General features: G+C 37.1%; 1 protein-coding gene across 2 annotated transcripts in view; it reads right to left on the reverse strand.

Moving 5' to 3' along the window:
- Positions 1 to 25,405, reverse strand: part of LOC103028344 (cadherin-18) — a 379,608-nt gene that overhangs the window by 130,812 nt on the left and 223,391 nt on the right. For both annotated transcript variants that reach the window (XM_049464277.1, XM_049464276.1), the window contains one exon: positions 20,514 to 21,200. In XM_049464277.1, coding sequence (XP_049320234.1) covers positions 20,514 to 20,762 — 249 coding nt within the window. In that variant the 5' untranslated portion in view covers positions 20,763 to 21,200. The remainder of the gene's footprint in view (positions 1 to 20,513; positions 21,201 to 25,405) is intronic.

Here is a 25,405-nt window from a genome sequence, read left to right on the forward strand (position 1 = left end):
GCTATCTTTAATAAACTCCTGAAGACAGAGCTCTTCAAAGAGCACTTACTCTCTTAACACCTCTAACACACTAACTACTTCTAACCTCATTTCCTTCCTCCCCTCCTTCACTCCTCTATCCCATAATTTCCCTTTGTCCTCCTCTTATCCCTATCCAAAGATGTTTTACCTTTAAACTTATTTTACATTGTACTTGACTATTGTAAGTCGCTTTGGACAAAAGCGTCTGCCAAATGTAATGTAATGTAATGTAATGTAATTGTGTCCAGGCAAAATGTACGTGATCAAGCCTTTCCAAAGAAGACAATGCAGATCTATATTTGATGAGTAGCCTACAGTACAGTACATTTATATGTACTTTACATTTACAGCATTTGGCTGCCGCTCGTATCCAGAGTGACTTACAAGGTTGTTCCTATGACTTTTGGCATGTCTGTGTTCATTGGTATACATCTGTATTTAGGAGGATGCTACAGAAGGCACCCTCTTAAATATCAATGCTCAAATAGACACGTTCAATTACTAAATTACTAAAACTAAAGTAATTTTGCTTCAATATTAATCAGCAGCACATCTTATATACAGCTCTGGGAAAAAAAAATAAGAAACTACTATGAATTATGAGTTTCTCAGATTTTACCAAATTGAAAACTTCTGGAATATAATCGAGAGGAAGATGGATGATCCTAAGCCAACAACCAAGCTGAATTGCATGAATTTTTGCACTGGGACTGGCATAAAGTTATCCAAAAGCAGTGTGTAAGACTGGTGGAGGAGAACATGCCAAGATGCATGAAAATGGTGGGTTAAAAAAACAGGGTTATTCCACCAAATATTGATTTCTTGGCTGAATGAATATAAACTTGTTTTCTTTGCATTATTTGAAGTCTGAAAGCTCATTTCACATTTTCTGCAAATAAAAGCTCTAAATGACAGTATTTTCATTTGGAATTACGAAGAAATGTTGTCTGTAGTTTCTAGAATAAAACAACAATGTTCATTTTATTCAACAATATACCTATAAATAGCAAAATCAGAGAACCTGATTCAGAAACTGAAGTGGTCTTTTTTATTTTTTTTTCCAGAGCTGTAGATGTAAAAAAAATACTTCAAGAGATGGCTAAAAAACATTTAAGCCACAATACAGCAGTGTAAACATAAATGTCAACAACCATAACTCCTACTAATACAACTGAAACGTCAATAATACTTAGTGTGTAATGAGCAAATGTGCACATTTAATCCCATACAGCAATTAAATTTGAATCTAAATAACCGGAGACGCATTTGACTTCCTATTATAAATGCATGTGGCTAAAATCTTATCAGGGTACAATTCAGATACTAGTCACATGAAGTGAACACATATAAACCAGATCTAAATATTCAGTGTTGCTAAACAAAACTTATATCAATTTATAGGCTTATAGAGGCAGTTTCCCAGACAGGGATTAGCCCTCCTACACTGTAAAAAGGTTTTGAACATTTTACAGTTAAAATTTTTGAGTTAACATCAAACAAGTTGCCAATAAAGGATGGCAAAATAATAATAATACAGTAATTCAATTTGGAAAAAAAAATAAGTGTGTAAACAAATTGCAGAGTATTACAGAGTTTTTAGAGTAACCTTTGGCATAAATAAATAAATATATTATAATGATGTTATTATTCTTTTCAATAGTCATGTGTACTTTAAATACTTTAAATCTATCTATCTATCTATCTATCTATCTATCTATCTATCTATCTATCTATCTATCTATCTATCTATCTATCTATCTATCTATCTATCTATCTATCAACACTGTGGCCTGGACATTATATAAGATATAACTGAATAGAAGGATATCTTCTGTAAGAAACATAATTAAACAGTTATTTACTCTATTAATTTACTGTTAAAACTACAGGAACTGGTTACAGTGTAGCTTGGAAAGCACAGTGTTTTGAATGGAGATTTTCCACTGAAAGGAAAATCTATGTAATCTGTGACTAGGCTTAATCCCTGTGTGGGAAACTGCCCCATAGAGTGCCCAATAGAGTTCTTAGCCTGTGCACATCGGCTGAACTGATCCTCCCGTCTGTTATCTCTGTTCTGTCCTTTTCTGAAGCTGTTCTGTCTCCTCAGCCACACAGAGTGGATAAGACTAATAAATAATGTAAAATATTATGGTTAGATTTTAGCCTGAGTTACGAGGTACGTGCCCCTCGCTCCGCGGGCAGTGAGGGGGCTGGGAGGCTGGAACAGAGGACAGAGGAAAGGACGAGAAGTCTTGGGGAAGACGCAGGAAGGGAGGGGAAATGGAAAACGGAGCGGAGGAGAGCGGAAATGACAGGATGAGGGAGGACCGAGAAGGAGAGGGAGGACAAGAGGAGAGAAAGATGGAGAGTGGAGAGAGGGAGGGAAGGGCAGGGAGGTCAGAGAGTAGGATAAACTCATCAATCAGCACCAAGCCTCATATTCACAATTAGCAAGGAGGGCCGGGTGTGATTAAATCCTCGTCAGAGGAGAGTACGGGCTCGCGGTTTAATCAGTGTGTGTGTGTGATTCTTTATGAATATACCAAATGATCTACTAATCATTCTAATTCCTCTTTCATTTACTTTATTTAACATGTTCATAGGAGCACTATACTAATACTGCTTGCAGAGAACAACTTCAGTTCTTCGTGCTCTGAATTTCACGAGATTTAGGAAACACTTTTTCAAGATTCTGGTGCATCCAGTTCCTGTGAAGATCCTATCCTATTCTATTATATGACAAATGTGTTCTATTGGATTCAGGAAGATCTGTCACCATAATTTCATTATCAACTTAACCACAATATTTTTTTTTAGAATTGATCTCAATATACCCTTTCATATTTTTTATTTTTTGTTATATCAGCAAGAGGAGACAATTGGCATTAATATAAACCATGAAATCAGCGTATTAACTTTATTTATATTTAATTTACAATATATAATCTGAAAAATCTTAATATTAATCTTAATAATAATAAAATATTTGTCATAAATATATTAATACACATAATATATTTATGAATGGACCATGAAGCAGCAAATAAATAAGTTTACAAGCCAATAAAACAATAATTTAGCCCCGCCCACTGCAATGGGGAAAAAAAAAACAACAACAGCAACTCAGACAAAAGGGCACAATAACACTATAGCAGCCAACAAGGCGAATTAAGAGTTTTAATGTTTAGGGATGGCGTAAAAAAAAATAACAAAAATTATACAAAGGTCCATATCTAAGAAAAAAATTAAAATGTTAAATACAGACTTCCAAAGCTGCGGGGGAAAAAAAAAAAAAAGTAATTAAATATTTAAGTTAACCGGATATTTATATGAGATACAGACAGAAAACATAATTCATAATTAATTAAAATTTTGCAATTGCATTATTTGCACTTATTATTATATGCATGCTGTTATATCATTATTACAGCAGTGCCATTAAATGGTCTTAGAATGACAATACAATTGTTTATCACAATCGTAATAAATCCTAGGACAAAATATTGTCAAAAAACAAACAAACAAAAACAGCTTTAGTAACAGGCCTAGATTCTAGATTCAGGTATAGACCCTTAAATAACTTCAAAGTTTATTGTCATGTGCATGTAACCAGTTTTTACGATGACTTTCGCTTTATGACAGAGTAAATCATCATGCCTAAAAGCACCCATTAAATGCTGGATAGATTGTGGACATGAAGGGATTCACATGGTTAGCAAGAACAATCAGTAGCAAGTACTAACAGGCTCAAACTGTGCCTGAGAAATCATTCCCCGGACCATTACACCTCCTCCACCAGCCTGGAACCCAAGGCAAGCTGGGTCCATAGATTCAGGCTTCTGGCATTAAATTCGGACTCTACCATCTGTCTGCTTCATGGATCTCACTGGGGATAGACCTCAGACAAATCTCACAGATCTAGAAGCTTGCTGTAAGGAGGAATGGAGATTTTTTGCAAACAGTGAAACAGTAAATGAGTAATCTTGATTTTGGAAATCGTGACGTCTTTTGTGGAATTAGCTATTAAAAGTAGCCAGTTTTGATTGGTGAAGCCCAAAACCGCATTGGGTCACATGTGCAGCGAGTGGGTGTTGCAGGACAGATGCACGGTGTATGTTTGTGTGAAAACACATTGAACATGCTAACATTTTTTTTTACTTTACTGTTTAATTAACACACCACATAGTGTTTTAACTATCTGAAATATGACACAAGATGTAAGAAACTCAAGAAGCTAAAACAAAAAAACAGGTATAGTCTTTTAGTAATGTATTTGTATTTTTCATATTTGTATAGCATTTGTTTTTACATCAATCTACCAGACTTGTACTGAAATGTGACATTTGTGTACCACATCTAATAAAGTGGACTGTGAGTGAAAAACACAGTGTTTAAAAACTCCAGCAGCACTGCTGTTTCTGATCCACTCATACCACCAGCACGACACACACTAACACCTCACACACCACCACCACGCCAGTGTTCCTATGATACCTGTATTTTGTTTGAATTACATTATGAGTAACACTTCATTGTAAGCGTCATGGAAAACTGTACTTATGACAGTAATACACTAATGTTAAATGGTTAAGTAATGTCTCAAGTAATTGTTAATTGACACTAGTTAATGCATTATTTAACATTAATAAAAAATGCAATGCTGAAGAATGTACTAAATAAAAAAGAATTGATATGCAATGATTAATAATGTCTTAACTAGTGTCAATTAATAATTGTTAATTAAGGTCCAATTATTGTAAAGTATACATGAAATGAAAACTATGATTAAGATTTCTTCTTAAGAATGGTAGCAAAAAATATATATATACAGTATATATATATATATATATATATATATATATATATATATATATATATATATATATATATATATCTTAATCATAGTTTTCATGCATCTTAGCATGTTCTCCTCCACCAGTCTTACACACTGCTTTTGGATAAGTTTATGCCTTTACTCCTGGTGCAAAAATTCAAGCAGTTCAGCTTGGTTTGATCACTTGATTATATTCCAGAGGTTTTTTAATTTGGTAAAATCAAAGAAACTCCTCATTTTTAAGTGGTCTCATTTTTTTTCCAAAGCTGTATGTGTATATATGTGTAAAAATGTTTTTTTTTTCTTTTGTGTTCGTTTGTTTATGTAATTTTTTATACTAGTATTTATTGTTTAATGGGCACTATTTGCATTGCTTTTTCTATATGCTTTGTGATTTTTTTGTGCTGCTGTAAGAAAGGAAATTTTCCCGATGTGGGATCAATATAGTTAAATCACTATACAGCACTAGTAAAAAAAACAAACAAACAAACAAACAAACAAAAAAAACAGGTTAAAAAGAAACCCAGGTTAGGGGTTAACTGTTTGCTGTATGGTACTTCTACTGAACTCTGTTTTATTTAAGTTTTATTCATTTTTAATTAATTCCTCTTCCTCTTCTATTGCAACTGCTGCAGATGCTACAGCATCACTGGGTTGGCAAACGCAGTCGGAGGAAAGCGCAGAGATCCTTCTCTTCTAGCTCATCTAACAGATGCCTGTGCTAACCAACATCCCATTACGAGTGTTTATGGGGAGAGAGAGACAGCACCATCTACTGATCGAGACAGAGAGCAAGGCTAAAGGCTAACTGTGCTCTCTCGGACTCCGGCTGCTGATGGAAAACATCAAAATCCAGGATTTAAACAAGCGATCCTTGGATCTTAGTCTGTTGGACCCCATTAGAGCCTCCCTTTCACTGTTTTTGAGTTAGTCTGTTTCCTCCAGACACCCGTAGCTTCTGCCGCTGTTCAACAAAACAAAAAAAAAGTATTTTTTTTAAAACAAAATAGCTCAGCAACCTCCTCAGATTTGATATCCAGAGAAAGCAGTGAATGATAATTTAAACGCATGGGTTGTGTAGCAAAATTCCTCCCCGTCTCCTTTACAGATGGAAGGGCAGAGAGAAAATGAAATCTGTGACAGCGCATTTTATCTTGTTGTAAATTACCTCTCACTCGATAATGAGCGTTCACTACCTGATGTCTGCTTGCATACACGGTGCGGAGGAAAAAAAGTAATTTAACCGAAACCACTGACTTCACTTTTTCCTTTTTTTTTTTTTCCCCACCCATCTTGTGCCATTAAAGAAGGAGCTGGTTTCCTGATTCTGTCAAAGCATCTTCCATTTATATCCGTATGAATAAAACATTCGAAGCACCTTTTGTATAGGTGGGCGTCGTATTCTGCAATCTAACACAGGCGGAAAAGAACAGATTTTTCTTAGCCTGCTTCTTAGGACACTATCTGTCAAAAGCTTCCGCAAACATTACGGTAAACCCAGTTTCAGCATTACTCAGCACAGCAAACTGTTCGGAGCAGTCGACTGTGAGCAGAGGAACATAAGTGGGCTCGAACTTTTAAGGGAGGAAAAGTTTTGAGTAAATATTTCAGTTAAAAATCCTCCTCAGCCTATCCTGAGATATTCTGGAGCTGTAAACAACATGGAGATAATAGATCTCTGCCTTTCTTTACTTTACTTTTCTTTTCTTTCGCTTGTTGGCCATGATCTTAGCTCAAGTGAGGTAACCTTTTCACAGCTTGTTAACTGCAGAACTGTGTTCAGAATGTACAAGTAAGGCCAGCGGTCTAAAGCGCTGTCACTATGAGCAGGAGGTCGCAGGTTCGAACGCCCACTCATGCAGCTTTGCCATCAAGCTGCCGGCGGTCAGAGGGAGCACAATTGGCCCTGCTCCCTCTGGGTGGGTAGATGGTGCTCTCTCCCCACATCAGTCCTAGGGTAATGTCTGCAGCACAGGGCGTCTGTGAGCTGATGTACCGGGGCTGAAACGCTGCGCTTTCCTCCGAGCGCGCTGTGATGCTGCTCGGTTATGCTGCATCAGCAGCAGCTCAAAAAGAAGCGGTGGCTGACTTCACATGTATCAGAGGAAGCATGTCTTTGCCCTCCTGGTGTGTTGGGGCATTACTAGTGATAGGGGCAATCCTAATGAATGGGTTGGGCAATTGGCTTTGTAAATTGGGGAGAAAATGTAAAAAAAAAAAAAAAGAATGTACAAACTCTTCAGTTACTCATCAAATTAACATGTTTTTTAACTTTACAATTACCTTAATAGAACTATTTAATAAATACACATTCTCAAATCCAGGTCCACATGTAAAAGCAGTCACATACACATTACTCAAGCAGAAGTATACTGTAGATACTTGGGTTTAAAATACTTCTGTAAGTAAAAGTAATGTAAGGAAAAAAAAATGCCATTAAGAACAAAAGCTAAGGTCACGTCACAGGGGCCTGTAGTGCACTTTTTTTTTTTTTTTGCTGAAAGCCATAATATCTAGACAATAATGTTGTATTTAAATGTTAATGTTGAAAAATTGGGGATGCACTAGGCTACATATGTCTGCTTCCTGCTAGAGCGTGGGCGTATAAACCAAAAGGGGGTCAGAATGATGTTTACACCTCTCATCCAATCACAATAAAAACATTTTCTTCTTAAGAATGGTAGCAAATTACTGTATTTCTACTTTGTTACTGGAAACCTCTGCTTAAAACTACTCTTTCTATTTGGCGACTTGTAAAGTGATGTCATTTATGTATATTTCGATACTTATTTTTTGCTAGAAAACAAATCATAGGAACGTCCTTCAGTCACATGATGTAAATCTGAGGTTTATACCTCTCATCCAATCACAATAAAAAAATCACTCTAATAAGACAAAATCAAGCTAAAATGAAATTTTAGGTAATTTTTTTAACTGTAATAAGTATTTTTTCTTAAAAATGGTATTGTATTTGTACTTTGTGACTGGAAACCTCTTACCTCGCTTAAATCTACTATTCCTGTATGGCTACTTGCCTTCTTTATATGAAAAAAATAATTAAAGTGATTTCCAGTCATTTATGTATATTTTAATACTTATTTTTTTTGCAAGAAAGCAAATTGTAGGAAAGTACTTCAGATTATGATGTTACTCTGAATTGAATTACTGACTGAATAAGGAAAAGTTAAACATTAAGGGCCCAATTGCGTATCGTGGAGCTAGATTTAGGGGGTGTGGGCATGTCTTTTGTATTTTGAGGGCGCAAATTACTGTATTATGTCTTGTGCAGCTTTTAAATGAAAAGGAGTGTGTCCACACTTTTGACTGGTACTGTATTTGTTATAGATATTTTTATTTTAGTATTTAAGTATTTATTGAAAATTTCCAAAATTGAATCATTTGAAGGTCAGTTTGAAGGTTTTTCATATTACCCTCAGCGTGCATGACTCAACGCACTGTCTATCTGTCAGACAGTTAAACCCATGCATTCATTTAGTGATGCACTTTTGCACTAATCTGTCCTAAACTTGTGCTTTAGATGAAGGTGTGTATGCATGTGTGTACGTATGGCGTGCAGAGAATCTCGAGAGGAGATTATGGATTATGAAAAGGATTTTCCTTGCCAACCTGTTCGTAAGCCTGGAGAGCAGATAACGGGATGTCTTGACGGAGTGTTGTGTCGAACGCAGTCGACTGAGAACAGCAGACTCCGGGCCTGAACATCCTCTAGCCTCCTCGGAGACTAAACAGACTATCCTGCAGACTCTCAGTGCTTATGAAGTAAGCCAGGCTTTCAGGCTTGTAATGAAAGCACCTGCACCTCCACTTCAGTCACAGTCATTGTGCACCTGGCTGTCATTCTTCTGCCTGACTGGAACGCTTTGCTGCAGTTCTACTCTACAGGTTCCATGATGGAGCTTACCTTGACTGTTCAAAACAAGCCATTCTTCAGAGTGATACCATAGAAAAAGAATATCATCGTTACAAAGGACGATTCTGTAAAAAGAGGGCTGGTTTACTAAAAAAAAAAAAAAAAAAAACGGTACTATGAACAGTTTAAGAAGTATCTTAAGATTAAGATTGGTCCAGCGCTGAGAGGTCAAGCAATCTAAAGCACTATGATCACCACTATAATTGGGAAATTGCTGGTTCGAATCCCTGTCATGCAGCTTGCCATTAGCTGCCAGACGTCTGAGAGAGTACATTTCGCTCTTTCCCCTCAGCACTGCTAGGGTGATGTCGATCAGCACAGGGCGTCTGTGAGCTGATGTATTGGAACCAAATTGCTGGGCTTTCCTTCGAGTGCACTGTGATGCTACCTGGCAATTCTGCATCAGCAGCAGTTCAATAAGAGGTGGTAGCTGACTTCACATGTGTCGGAGGAAGCATGTGCTAGTCGTCACCCTCCTTGTGTTGTGGGGGATATGCAGTTGAGTAGCAGCTAAATGGGTGGGACCATAGACTGTATATAGCTGGACAGAGCATCGTCTCTTAAAAGTGAAGCCACCACAGGTCGGGCGCCCCCTGCTGTTCGGTTTCAGAAAGCTGTGTAACCCCACCCATCCCCATTGGTTTCAATGGCAAAACAGACAACTTTCAATCACGTTTTTTTCTAATATACTGTAATTCTACCTCCTTTATTTAAATGCAACAGCTAGTGTAACATCTGCTTATATTGTCAAATTTTTATATCCCCACAGATTTCGGTTTTTAAAACTTTATTCGGCTCTATTCAAAAAAGGTGTGGTTATGGTAAAAGGGCTGCTTATGGGCGGGACCAATAACAGACCGTCAGCTCCGCTCCGCCCCGCTCTGCAGTCTGTGACCGCGAGGCAGCCCTCAGGGGCGGGGTTATTTAAATGAGTAGGCGGTCTCTCCACAGCCTTTCTCCCTCCTCTGGTCTCTACTGCGCAGACTCTGGTCTCTGAATCGCCAAAATGGTGGAAGATTTTGGCTACATTTTCATTGAATGAATGGGAACGGCGACACGGCGTCCATCTTTATATACAGTCTATGGGTGGGACAATTGGTCTTTTAGCTTACACTAAAGCCAGATGGACATTGTGTGGTTTTAGCCCAATTTTAAGCCCAATCTGGTGGGATGCGACTGAATTTCATGATTGGGCTGAATTTTAGCTTCATGGTGTGTTGTTTGTTCTGCAGTGTGATGTTTTATAAACTCCAAATAAGCTGCGAATGAATGAGGAGGAGAATGACGAACACGAGGAGGGATTTCCGACATTCCAGAAATTCTGGAGACTAGTCTCACAGTGTGAGCCAATTTCTTAAAGTTAAAAAAAAAAAAAAAAAAAAAAAATAATAATAATAATAATATAATAATATAAAAACACACTATCATATATACATTATATATATATATATATATATATATATATATATATATATATATATATATATATATATATATATATACAGACGTGGAAAAAACTGTAGGTACACCTCAGTTAAGAAAAAACCCAAAACCCACAATGGTCTTGAATCTGACAAAAAGTAATAATAAATTAAAATACTACGAAATAGGATTAGGCAGGTGACTGTTGACTGTTGTCAGGGTTTTATTCAGTCAGTGGCGCCTAACAGCAGACTACAACACTGCTTTCTATGTTTGTTTTTTTTTTACATCAGCAGTAATAGCTATTGCGCATGTGCACACTGCAGTGGCGATGCTGAAACGATATATTGTGCAGCTCTACTGAGAGACATTTATGAACTTATTTTTAAGTCTGGAACCGCAGAGCCATAATTATAACATGACACATATTATCTCGTACAGGAGCGAAATGACAATCATCCTTCTTTCAGCAGAGTGAAGCGTGATTACTCTGTACTCTCCCACAGCCTGACGTGAATGAAGTGGTGCAGAAATGATCGTTTTCAGGTGTGTGAGGCACCTGACAGTAATTTAATTTATTTATTTACCTTTTTTTCCCTATTTTTCTCCGGCTCATTAGGTTTAGTTTGACGCTTTTTTGCAGCCATTATAACAAAATTGCCTTCGGGGCACATTTTTGTTTTTATTGGCAGAAAAAAAGCTTCTCCGTCAGTTGCTCTTCACATTTGATGGTAATTATGTCAGTCATCTTGATAACCCTTTTCTCAGCCAAGTGAGCACAGATGGAAAAAAAGGAAAGAAAGAGAAAACACACTCACACACACGCACACATGCTCTGCAAAAGAAAGGATGCATGTGTCATCTCGAGGAGGCAGTTAGTCCTCAGGGGAAACTCTCCCGAGCTATATGCATGCATCTGCAACTTTTAATTAAGTAAAGACAGGAAGAGAAAACACATACACACATATACACACAAATATTGGTTTTGCTACTCTTGTAAAGACACACTTCGCTCCACACCTTTTCTAATTAAAGGACACTTGTTGGATAAAAAAATACCACCAAAATGCCCTGCAAACAACACAAACCAACAATTTATTTTTTATGGCACCATGTTTGTAGGGACAAAAAAAATATTTAATTATTTTAGTTTTTCTAATAAAAGTAAAAAAAAAATGGGTGTAAAAAGCCTTGTGTTGTGACCCCAAAATGTCCTCATAAACTGACCAATCGTGACAAGCCACCATTCTTGTAAGGACATCCGGTCTCCACAAAGACAGCAAAAAGAGAAAACAAACTCACACACACACACACACATGCTGGTTTTGGTTATTCTTTTGAGGACTTTTCATTCACATAATAATAACTGTAGCTGATTAATAATATACCTAACCTTAACTTTAACATAAATTACCAAAAGTAAATCATTTTACACATATAGATTTTCTGATTATCATTCTTGTGAGGACCTCTCATTCACATAATAATATCTGTAGCTTAATAATACTATACTTAAACCTAACCTTAACCTTTATCTCAGTTACCAAAAGTAAATAATTTGACACATATAGATTTTCTAATTAAAGCACAATTTTGAGGGCCCCCAGAATGTCCTCACAAACCAACAATTTATTTTTTATGCCGCCATGTTTGTAAAGACAGAAAACAATTTTATTCTTTATAGATTTTCTAATTAAAGTACAATTTTTGGGTGCAAAAAAGTCCTGTGTTCTGACCTCAAAATGTCCTCATAAACTGACCAATTGTGTCAAGCCACCATGTTTGTGAGGACATCTGGTCTCCACAAAGGCAGCAAAAAGAGAACACACATACGTCGGTTTTGGTCATTCTTGTGAGGACCTTTCATTCACATAATAATAACTGTAGCTGATTAATACTATACTTAAACCTAACCTTAACGTTTAGCATAATTGTGGAGGGAAAAAAAATAATACAAAGTTGTGAGGGTCCCCAAAATGTCCTTACAAACCAACACTTTATGATATGTGAAACACCAGACAGATAGGGGTGACGCTTGCCGAATAAAAGGTAAAGACTGGTTTATTTACAGAGCCGTAAACAGAATAACACAGCCAGACAACAGATCAAACAGAACTCACAGTATAAACAGAAGACGTAGTACAGGAAACAGTCCAAGAGCCGAAGCCAGAGAGACAGTCCGATAATACAACAAATCCGATAAGGGCAAAGACAAAAGGCAAAATCCGTAATACAGAAAAAGGGTCATAACAAAAGGGCAGGCAGAAAAAGGTTTGGAAAAACGCTCAGTACGCAACATGAGTCGGCAATACCTCGCAAAGAACATATGCTAACAGAACCCTATATATACAAACCATGGAATTACTATGAACCGGAACAACTTAGAACACAGGAGAGTCTGAACGTGGGAGCGTAACGCGATTGGGTGAAGGTGAGCGGCTGACGGTGACGTCATCGCCAGTGGGTATATGGGAAATGGAGTTCGGGAGTGTGAAAGGAGAGCCTAGAGACGTGATATGCCACCAAGTTTGTCATTTTATTCTTTTAGATTTTCTAATTAAAGTACATTTTTTTTGGGGGGAAGGCCTTATGTTGTGACCTCAAAAGGTCCTCACAAACTGACAAAATCATCATGACATTTCACTACGCTTGCTAGGACATCTGGACATTTCACTCTAATTAAACTACAAAATACAAAGTACAACATCTGGTCCTCACCAAGGCAGCAAAACAAGTACACAATCACACATGGTGCTGCTTGGTGCTGAAGGATTAATCATCAGACTCTTTCTCAATCTAATTAAGGGCCATTTTGCATCATGGCCATATTTTTGCTGGCCCCAGCGATAGCAACGCACGTAATTAAACAGGGGGAAGTTAGCAGTGCTAACGATCGGGGACTCTCGCATATGGGCATGTCAAATTTAATCCCTCATAATGACCTGTGTTTGTTCTTAATGGAGTGTTTTCATCACGGATTAGTGCATTTTGTTGATGCTGTATTTGCTGTTCTGTTTTTTTATGTATTTATTTTTCTCAGTCGTCTGTGTGGAGGTGGAGTTGGGGGTGGAGGTGGGCTGCGGTACAGAGGTGGGAAGGTGGGGGGAGCGTTTGACTCACCCCGGCACATTCGGGCAGCCAACCAATCAGTGCACTTCAGCGAGCCAGCCAGCCACTACACCGCTAACACGGCCCCATGAAAAGTAATTATTATTTCATGCAATTAGAGGCCTGATAAGGTTCCATTATTGAAGAATGCAATTCAATCAGCGCCGTCCCGCTAATGCCCTTGTAGCACTCCAGCTGCAATGTCACAGCCACGCTAAGAAAATGTTTTTGATACCACCGGGGGATTTAAAGTTTACTCAAGCATTCTGAAGAGTCGGCAACTGCTCCATTTCATCAGCAAGCGCAATGTAACAGGATTTGTTTAGTCAACACTGCGCCCTACTTAATGATTAATGCATGAATTTGTCACTCTTTGTGTTTGTCACTGTGTGAATAAAAGTGTATACAGGAAAGAAGTGTGTTTTTCACAGTACTCTCCCCTCACTTACACACACACTCACACACACACACACACACCTTGCATCAAGTATGCAGAGGCTGTTCTAAAATTGCATCGCCTCTTATGTCTTTCCTTTCTCACCGTGGTGCACTATGGACTGCAGCACTGGCTAAAAAATCATTACAAGTATCCAGGTAGGTTTTACATACCTGCATCTTAAAAAATTACAGTATACTGTAATTAAAAAGTTACTTTATTTCAGTAATTCAGTTCATCTCTGGAAAAAAAAAAATGAGACCACGTAAATTTAATTGAATCAAATTAAAAACCTCTGGAATATGATCCAGATGAAGATGGATGATCATAAGCCATCAAACCAGGATAAACTGCTTAAAAAAACTGTGAGCAAAAACCAGGGTTATTCCACCAAATATTGATTTATAACTTTATGAACTTTATGAGTTTTTTTTTTAAACTTTATGAATATGAACTTTTTCTCTTTGGATTATTTGAGGTCTGAAAGCGCTGCATCTTTTTTGCTATTTCAGCCATTTCTCATTTTATGCAAATAAATGTTCTAAATTACAATATTATTATTTATTTGTAATTTGGGAGAAATGTTGTCCGTAGTTTATAGAATGAAACAACAATGTTTATTGTACTCAAACAAATACCTATAAACAGTAAAATTATCTGCTGGTGTTGGTCCACTGTGTTATATCAAGTCCAAAGTCAGTGCAGTGTGTAAACAGTTACAATCTCTAGCCTAAGACTAGTCTAGCAAATCTTAAAAAGTTTGACAGTTGTAGTTTTTTTTTTTTTATAAAACTCTTAGCTGACCTCGAACTACAGGGATACATTAAACAACATGCCATCTCTCTACACTCTTATTCAAAGCTTTGTTTTTGCAGATTATTCTGTAGCAACAAATGTGGAACACACCTATTGACGCCATAACAAATACAAGTGACAACAGCAAATGAAAAGTCACACTTTAGGTTCAACAATTTGTCAGCAATTGATATCACTGTTTAAAATGAGAGAGGAAAAGAAGAAAGCAGATCTTTTTTATTATGATACTCCAGATGTGATAGTGAGGCGTTTTTTATAAACGTCTTGGTTTAGGCCGGTTTCCTTGTCTAGGAACAGAACTCTTCAGTCAGTCTTTTGTCCGCTGGTACACACAGCTATTGTGTAAGCTGCTGAGAAGAATTTGGATGACCCACTGATCTCATCTCCACTTCAAAGATATGAAGAACAGAAAGATGGCCATTTACAAAGAAAATAGTTTGGCGCAGGGCATGGTTCTTATCTTGTCTTTTCCTCCACAAGACAGACAGACATTTTTGGTGACAATAAACTGCACTTTCAGTTAGTGTGACTGTGTAGCTCTGATTAAAAAACTGTAGGCTGTCAGTCATGTATGATGCCAGAACTAACCAGTAATTGACAATGAGTCTAACTGTCCATTTTGCTTGGGGCCCTGCATATACAGTAGATACCATTCAGACACTCAGCAGCATTAAAATGACCAGAAGTCATAAAGAAAGGTGGTGACCAGAGCTGATAATAAAAAGTATAGTCTACCTATTTCTTATGTCTCTCATTATATCAGAAAATGATTGCAAACTGCTAGAGTGAAAGTGAGTCATCAATAAATGATGATTGACGGAGCTAAACTGTTAAAAATTCTTATTAAACCTAGTGTCTAATTCCTTGTTTAGGATATTTATGCCATTTTTAAAAAGGAGAAATCAGAATTTTGCTATAAAAGCAAAGAAAACCAGTCAGCTTCTGTGAGATACTGTCAGTACTGAGCGGTGAGTTTAAAAGGTATATTACTGGAGTTTAAAAGCTTTAAAAATTATATCTCAAGCACTAAGTCATTTGAAATGGTTCTTTGTTTAAAAAATGAGAAAAATCGGTAACACTTTACTTGGATGGACCATTTTCTGGCCTTGTTGATGCTCAATTGACATTCAACTAACACTGAATTGAATGTCCATTAAATTTAACTTAACCCTATGTTGAATAAAAATGATTCAAAATAGAACCTAACCCTAACCTTAACCCTTAATCAACCATAAAATCAAACCCTACACCTAACCCTAACCTTAACCCTTAATCCAGCCTAAAATCTAACCCTACACCTAACCCTAGCCTTAACCCTTAATCAACCCTAAAATCTAACCCTACACCTAACCCTAACCTTAACCCTTAATCAACCCTAAAATCTAACCCTACACCTAACCCTAACCTTAACCCTTAATCAACCCTAAAATCTAACCCTACACCTAACCCTAACCTTAACCCTTAATCAACCCTAAAATCTAACCCTACACCTAACCCTAACCTTAACCCTTAATCAACCCTAAAATCTAACCCTACACCTAACCTTAACCCTTAATCAACCATAAAATCTAACCCTACACCTAACCCTAACCTTAACCCTTAATCAACCCTAAAATCTAACCCTACACCTAACCCTAACCTTAACCCTTAATCAACCCTAAAATCTAACCCTACACCTAACCCTAACCTTAACCCTTAATCAACCCTAAAATCTAATACTACACCTAACCCTAACCTTAACATTAACCTAAACTTAAAATCTAACCCTAAACCCAATCCTAAAATATTAAGATTAGAGTTTGGATTAGAGTTGAATGTAGGATTATTTTCAACAGAGAATCATTTACTTTCACATTTTAGTTACTTTGCATTTAATTGACAAGTAGTTGAATGTTAGTTAAATGTCTAGTTGAGCATCATCAAATGGACCATCCAAGTAAAGTGTTACCGAAAAATCTTTCACTATAAAATGATCAAATGTTTATAAACTCTGATTCTGCTTAATTGTTCTATATAAACCCATATTTAACCCCTGTAGTGGAAGCCTCCAGTAACACAAGTAGCACACAGGTTGACTTATCTTTACAACACAGTCACAGGTTTTCTATGCAAAAGCCTGGCCATACAGCAACTATCCCGAATCTCTAGTTTAAAGCAGCCACATTTGCATCATGCTGTCTTCGTTTAGGAGATGTTCCATTAAAAAAATGTGTCATGCTACTTTAACAAATCACAGAATTGCACAGACGTGAGCCACAAACAGACAGGACAGGAGTGACGTGCTGTCAGTCAAACTGAGATCCAGATGCCACCGCAGAACGTGTGATGATGGCTGGAAATCCTGACTAATAGGTAAAACTGCCTGCGCCGCAAACGTGTTAACTCAGGCATGAGAGCCGTCATTTGACTAATCCGAAATCAAACAGATACCTGCTCAGGTGGTAGTGCCGGCTGTCTGAATTTAAATCCGCGAATCCCATGTATCTGCTTTGTTATTCCATGACAGGAGGGCTAATCCACGCCAAAGCTCCTATATTAAACACTGCTCTCCAGTCCTGCACACACTGCACTCTTCCTTCCTCTCAACTGTAAAAGCTGTAATAGTGGCATGGAATATAAATATACACAATTTACTGCTAGATATTGCTTTATTTTGTTGCTTTAATGGTGACAAGTGGGTGAATTAATTCTTACATATTGACAGTGATGGATAAAGTACTAAAATAGGGAGAAAGCAATGATGCTCTGTGTAAAATGCTGTTTAACCAGAGTTCAGACAGGTCTTAGTGTATGTATGTTAATGTGTATATATTTATAGTTTGGTCTCTTTAGTCCTGACTAAGCAAGACAATGATACATTGTTGCCTTTTAGTCCTGGTTTCATTTGCAATCAAACGGAAATTATTAGAAAAATTTGAAATTTTGATATGTTGCATTATACAGCTCTGGAAAAAAATAAGAGACCACTTCAGTTTCTGAATCAGTTTCTCTGATTTTGCTATTTATAGGTATATGTTTGTGCAAAATGAACATTTTTGTTTTATTCTTTAAACTACAGACAACATTTCTCCCAAATTCCAAATAAAAATATTGTCATTTAGAGCATTTATTTGCAGAAAATGAGAAATGAAAAATAACAAAATAAATGCAGAGCTTTCGGACCTCAAATAATGCAAAGAAAAGTATTCAAAGTTCATATTCATAAAGTTTTAAGAGTTCATAAATCAATATTTGGTGGAATAACCCTGGTTTTTAATCACAGTTTTCATGCATCTTGGCATGTTCTCCTCCACCAGTCTTACACACTGCTTTTGGATAACAGTCTATTTTCATGCTTTGCACCTGCACCCTTTAAATTAGTGTCAGGAAGAGTTTAGGAAGATATTAAGACTGATGGGTGTGGTGATCTGGAAGTGAGGTGTGTTCAGGTAAATGTCTGGTGTGTTTTTATTTTGGCGGCAAGAAACACAGGAGCTCCACTGACCGATTTAAACCCTGACAACAGTCAATAGTCAGCCTAAGATACCAATGCGCCAAAGTCAGAGCTCATCTTGCTCTTAAAGGGAATAGTGAGTAAAATGCTGTTTGGTTTATATCCCGTCACACCCTAAACACATCCACGATTAATTAAGGGAATTAGTACATGCCTTTTGGTATCATGAGGTGTGCTTTTTGGGCCCTCACGATACCAAAGACAGACGGACAAGCTCTAAATCAAGCTGTGAGATCCGCAATTGACGTCTCGTCTATAGATCGCTAAAATAGGGCCCATAGTCTATTAGCTAATATGGTCAAATATTAAGCAAGTCACCATATAATTAAGTTTGACATTGCACATGACTATTGTGTATGCACACAGTGAACCCACAAAATGCTGAAACAATAAACGGTGCAGCTGTACTTTAAATGCTCTTATGCAAGACTATGCTATAAACATTATGCTATAGATTATAGATTAGACTTTTCTATTATTAACACTTGCATGTCTTGCAGAAATAAATTTTGAGCATTACTGTAAATCAAAATAATTTTATTTAGGAAATTGTTGAAAAATTAATAATTAGTCATACAAAATTATTGTTATAAGTTCTTGTAAACTTGATTATCAGGAGGTATGTGCTCAGGAAGCGCTTTGCCAATATGATTTCCAACATGACGTCCGATGACTCCCAATGTGAACAGTCCAGTATATCAAGATGCTAATGGATTCACAGCCACTGTTTACCCGTTGGCATGGATAAGGGAGCCATGTTTCACAAGTCCGACAAGGCTGCGAGGCAAACATGGAGAGCAGACATGCATCCAGCCAAAATGATGATGGCTGTCAAAACGCAGACCCAAGCCAATAATTCACCCAACACTTCTAAGCTCACAATGCCACATCCTGCTGCACTAAGCTAACTGGATTCGTAGATGTTATCGATCACGGCCAACTGTTGCACAAAAGTGATGAAATATAGGCGGCAAAAAAGGGGAAGAAGATTTGTGCTACTATATTTTTAGACTCGTCTTGCTGAAAAAAAAAAGTTTGAAACCTTACAAATCGTGATTACTTCAGGGAGTGAGGTGGTTTAAAAGTAAAAGTACTACACATTTACAAACTAGTTCTAAATATGTAACTATCTTGCAAATTTTGTTTTCAAATCAAGACTTTTATTTTGAAAAATTGCTTTACAAGGCAAGTCGACATTATATTTGAGTATTTGAGAGTCTTTTAAATGGAGATTTTCCATTGAAAGGAAAGTATAGTCTATGACAAGGCTTAATCCCTGCCTTCATCAGTCTATGCACTCCTGCAAAGGCCTTACACTAGATTTCAGAACACTGCTGTGGGAATTTGATGGCATTCAGACACAGGAATTAATCAAAATCAGGTTCTATTAAATGATGACTAGTTATTTGATTATTTATATTCATCCAAAATGTCACTCAAACCAATTTAATACATATTGGCTTGTATTCAACCTGTTGTATCTGAAAAAGGCCAGTAGAATTACAGTTTTTAATCTAGTTTTTTAATCTAAGCAGAAGCACATATTATATATAACCAATTAACTCATTTCTAGTGTGGAATCAGTTGTGATTCTGCTGGCTTGTAGCTGGTTATAGAGCAGCACCTTAATGCTTCAAACTAGCTCTTTTAGCGTGTTAGCTAGCACTGCTTCTCTACATAGAAATAATGAACACAGGCCTGTCACAATAATTGCAATATTGTACGATTTATCGTACAATAAATGAACATGATCTCAACAATTTTTAAGAATTTAAGAAGAAGGGGTAACCTCCCTGAAATCAACTTTTGCAACTTGGGATGTCTGTATATAACAGTGAACAGTATTTTAGCCAGTCATGCCTTAAAAACTGTGACTCCATACAAACAGTGTGGACTAAAGTAGTTGAAGAAATACATATATTTAATATAACATAATTCCCTTACTAATTAAAATTACAAAAAAAATATTGTGTATCGCGATAATTTCTGGGACGATATATCGTAAGCAAAAATCCTTATCGTGACAGGCCTAAATGAACATATATTACATTAAAAATTTAAGCATTAAATCAGCATTTTCTTGCAAATTTAAATTGCATGATAGTACAAGCTACAACTCAAGTTGGAGTAAGACGTTACTCAATTCTAAGAACAACAAAATATAAAGTGACAAGACTAATCTGCCTCAACATAAATACATGTTTTTTAACCAAAATGTTAAAAAAATATATAAATCTCAGACATTAAACTGAAACATATGTAGAGATACAGTATTTATAAAGCAAAATTTGCCTTATGTATTTGTCCAAAACATATCCAGGCCTGCAAATTGCTATTTTAAATAGCTTTCCATAACTTTTGCAGGTTAGTTAGGACTATGCAGACCCTGCATACGGTATCTAAGACAAAAGCACAACACAGCAAACAAATAAATTCAGTATCAGCAACTTACCTTCCCAACATACTGTGCTTCTGGCCCGATGTGCTCCTCTAAGACAAAGAACTGGTTCCATATCCAGCCCCGTTTTGGTCTGTGGTGGACCTCTGTCTCACCGTCTTTAGTCTGGTTGTGACTGTGGGTCAGGTTGTGGTTCCTGGAGATCACTCTGGCCTGTCCATGGTGGCTCGCCCCGTAGCTCCTCTCCAGGAAGCAGAGACAAAGGAGCACAGGACAGAGACAGGACGACGGGCTCACCTTCATGATGGCGAGTCAGAACAATAGTATTCCCAGTATTCCAAATTAATGGGATTTCCCAATGTATTCTGTGATATTCCAAATAATGGATATTTATATTCCACAAGCAATTATATTCCTATGAAACGATGATGTGGATGTGGATGATCTTCTTCTTCTCGTCCGGCTCTTCCCCCTTCTTCCTCCACGCCCTCCAGCTACCTCCAGTGATGCTGTGCCCCCTCCTTGGTGGTCTTTTAGAGGGGCTGGATCCGAGCAGGTACAGGGCCAGGGTCAGAGGTCCGGAAAGCTGTGCGGATGCTCATGTTTCAGTCTCCCATCACAGGAAGGAGACAGAGGTGCATTTACATAATGGATTCCAAGGGGTCTTGACCCAGGAAACAGTTGCTGTGTTTAGAAAGGTTCTACCGGAGCTGTGAGGAGACACATGCTGTCTTGGGTTTCCTGTGAGACAGAGAAAATGGGAGGCTGTAAGTGAGATGTTTACATAATCCAGTTAGACGTGTAATTTTAAAAAGAAGACAAAATGTCAGAAGATATTTATACACATGTTCATGAGCAGGACACCACAGTACACTCACACTATTGGGCTGCACAATATATCGTTTTAGCATCATTGTCTCATTTTTTGGACACATAATGTGGCTGAACCTAGACCTAGACCTGCCTAGAACTGCTTCTCTTCTTACCCTGATGCACCCATCACTCTGAAACAGGGCAAATCTGGACTCACCAAACCACCTGACCTTCCTTTTCCATTGCTCAAGAGTCCAATATTTATGATCCCTAGCAAACTGAAGCTGTTTTTGCTGTTTATCCTTACTGATAAGTGTTTTCTTGAAGCTACATAGCTACATAGTGCTGATGCCTTAAGTTCCCTTCACATGGTTCTTAAGGAAATGCTCTTACTTTCACTATTAAACATATTTATTGCCAGTTGAAACAATCACTCATGCAGTAACTGTGTGATCCAATTGCTTACTTAAATCAAGGTTATGAACTTTCTTTTTTGCCCAGGCAGTGTATATATAGAAGCAAAAATACCACAGTGTAATTCCATGTTTTCTCCTTTTGTGAATAGTAGCTCTCCAATAGCTCATAGAGCCCTAGGGATATCATGCATTTATCATGATAAAGATTGCACAGATTGCAAGTTCATTCATACCAATGTCCATGTACAGCAAATCACAGTAAATTATCAGAAGCAAGTGAGACCTGCAGTTCTTTAAATGTTGTTTTAGGTTCTTTTGTGACCTCCTGGATGAGTTGTCCATGCCCTTTCGAAATAATTTTCGTGGGCTGGCCACTCCTGGGAAGGTTCACCAGTGGTCCATGTTTTCTCCATTTGTGAATAACAGCTCTCACAGTGGTCTGCTGGAGTCCCAAAGCTTTAGAAATGATTTGTAACCTTTTCCAGACTGATAGATGATCAATGAGTTTGTTTTCTTTTCTGTTTTTGAATTTCATCAGATTGCGGCATAATGTGTTGCTTTTTGCGCCCCTGAAATAGCAGTGCGCCAAAGACATATTGCACCTGGCTGTTAAAGGGAATGGCAAAAAACACGCTGATTGGTTTATTGCACCTTACTCCCAATGTAAAACCATTACTGAATAAGATAATTTGTACATGCTGTTTGCATGTTTTAAGCCATGTGAGTACTTTCTCTGATGATACAATTGCAAAGACACACTGCCACACCCTAAATCAAGCTGCAAGATTGATGGCTCAACTATACATCACTAAAATAGAGACCATAGTCCTTTAAGTCATTTATTGCAGTGTAAATCTAAAATAAATCACAAAAACCTTGGTTCAAACTCTTCGATGTAAGAAACACAACCAAGACCAAGGCTGTCTGGAACTCAGAAGTAGAATGAACTTGCTCTGAGTGTTTGAACGGCTGAATCATTTAATAAATCTTCAAACCTCAACTCAAGATCCATCTTTTTTGAGAATATTAAAAAAAACACTGTTATCTATTAAATCTTCTATTCCATTCACTGTGTCTTGTTCTTCACAGAATTTGAATAGTTTGCTAAACTGTAAAATGTTCAGATTCTGGGAATTGTGTATCGCTAGCAATGGGATTATTGTGTGGTTTGTGTCAGAGCTTAGCAGTACCTTGAACTTAGAGTCTATCAATAGTAGGTTTGGACATTTAACGTCTAAAAAATACTATTTGTAAGCACTTTAATAAGTTGCTCTGGGTAGGAGTGTCTGCTAAATGCCATATATGTAAATGCACTGTAGGTATGTAACCTTTGCTTGCATTTCTTTACTTACTGTAATCAATGCTTCAGTAAATTAAATGAAAAATTTAATTTTCTCCACAGTGGCTTTGTCTTTAAAGGACTTCAATATGGAAGACAGGAAGTTTAAAAAAATAACTATACAATAGAAAATTGGAGTGTGTTTATAAGTTACAGAGGTGTTTTATTAGCATGTTATCTCCCAATAAACCAACTCAAGTGTCCCATGCAATAGCGTGGACACCTCGAGAGATGTACTGTATGCTCAAATAACTTTATACATTAATAAAGGGGTGTCCAAACTACGGCCCGCGGGCCATTTGCGGCCCGTTTCCTTTTTTGGAGCGGCCCGCGAGGTATTTTAGAAATAGAATGAAAGTTGGCCCGCTGTTAAGCAGGTTTTTATAATGTGAGATTCAAAGTTTGAACGCTAGGTGTCAGAAACGGGCCAAAGAGTCTAAAAGCGGAGAGGGTGCGCATTTCTATCGCAGAAAAACGGGGTAAAAGAGTCTAAAAGCGGAGAGGGTGCGCATTTCTAGCGCAGAAAAACGGGCCAAAGAGTCTAAAAGTTGCCGTAATTAAAGAGTTTAATATTAAGAGACATCATGAAATTCAACATCAATTTGAAAAATCTTAGTTTACACAACACTGTCAAAGATAAAGATAGTAAGTCAAGTAAAATGGTGTGTAAATGAAAGTAATTAGGAAAATGTATTATTTAAAGTGGTATATTTCATTGTTTGTTTTATTACAGAGTCTGTGGCCCGTGACTTCAAATATATTTCTCCTTCTGGCCCCCAACAAAAAAAGTTTGGACACCCCTGGTTTAATACATTAAATCTTGGCATGCAATGGATATGAGTTGTTGACAGTCATTGTTGGGGAAGGCCAGAAAAATAGGACAAATTTTAAACCTTTCACTCTTCAAACTCTCTCGTCCCAACAATCAGCCATGGAGCAAGGTCTGGGAATAGCTAGGTCTTGAATCTTGGTCATATTGGTAAAACTATTTTTTTCTCTGTATCTATTTTTTTTTTACAGTATCTGTTAATACCGTCCTCATGTTATCTGTTAAAAAACTATTCCCTTAAAATCTTACTTCTAATGTCATTCCACCTAATCCAGTTTGCAACATGAAAGCAACATAGAGGAGAACTCAAACACCAACACAAAGCCAACTAAGCAACATGAGCAAAATGAATATGGCTTGCTGGCAGTAATTGTTGGGGAAAGCCAGAAAAATAAGACAAATCTCAAAGCTTTCATTCTTCAAACTCTTTTGTTCCAACTATTAGCCGTTTACTCTTATAAGCAGCTACATAGATAGCTCTGAGAAAGTTATTTGAACGTTATTTGAACATAATCCTGCTCATATTACTATTTTTTTTATCTGTTAATATTGTCCCCTTTAAAACTTACTACTATGGCAATCCACCCAATTCAGTTTGCAACATGGAAGCAACATAGACATGAACTCAACAGCCAATGCAAAGCCAACTGAGCAGCACAAGCAGTTTGTACTATAAATAAATATGCAGTGTAAGTATTCAACTTGCATTACTTTACTTACTGCAGTCAAAGCTAAAGTGAATTGAATGAAAAATGCCATTTTCTCCAAAGTATGCCAATATGGAAGTCTGGAAGTTTGAAAAAATAACTATACATGAGAAAAACGCAGTGTTGATAAGTTAGAGATGTGTTTATCAGCATGTTATCTGCCAATAAACCAATAAGATAAGATGTGGTCTCACATGAGACATTGCACTCAAACGTGCCATGCAATAGCATGGACACCTCGTGAGATGTACTGTAAGCTCAAATAATTTTATTATTAAATCTTGGCTTGTAATTGATATGGTTTGTTGGCAGTTATTGTTGGGGAAGGCCAGAGACAAATATATTATAAGACAAATTTTAAGGCTTTCGTACCTCAAATTCTTTTGTCCCAACAATCAGCCAATGGACTCTCATAAGCAGATTTATAGTTAGATCTGGGGAGTTATTTGAGCGTTAATTAAACCTTCAAAGCTTGTTCATATTGGTAACGATGTTGTTTTCTACCCATGGCTTTTGGCCCAATGCAATTTGCAACATGGAAGCAACATGGAGGAGAACTCAAAAACCAACGCAAAGCCAATTTAGCAACCAAGTAAACCAAATACACATGTGCAGTGTACAAATATAACTTGTGTTCATTTACTTACTGCAGTCAAAGTGAATTGATTAAAAATTGATTTCCTCCACAGTTTCTTATTATTAAAAGGATCTAATAGTCTAAAAAGCTGAAAGTTTGAAATATATCTAAATAAGAGAAAATTGCAGTGTTTTCATAAGATACAAAAGTCTTTTATCAGCATGTTATCTGCCAATAAACTAACAATATATGGTTTCACATGAGA

This window comes from Astyanax mexicanus, chromosome 15 (genome assembly GCF_023375975.1).
Source record: "Astyanax mexicanus isolate ESR-SI-001 chromosome 15, AstMex3_surface, whole genome shotgun sequence".
Classification (NCBI taxonomy): Eukaryota; Metazoa; Chordata; class Actinopteri; order Characiformes; family Acestrorhamphidae; genus Astyanax; species Astyanax mexicanus.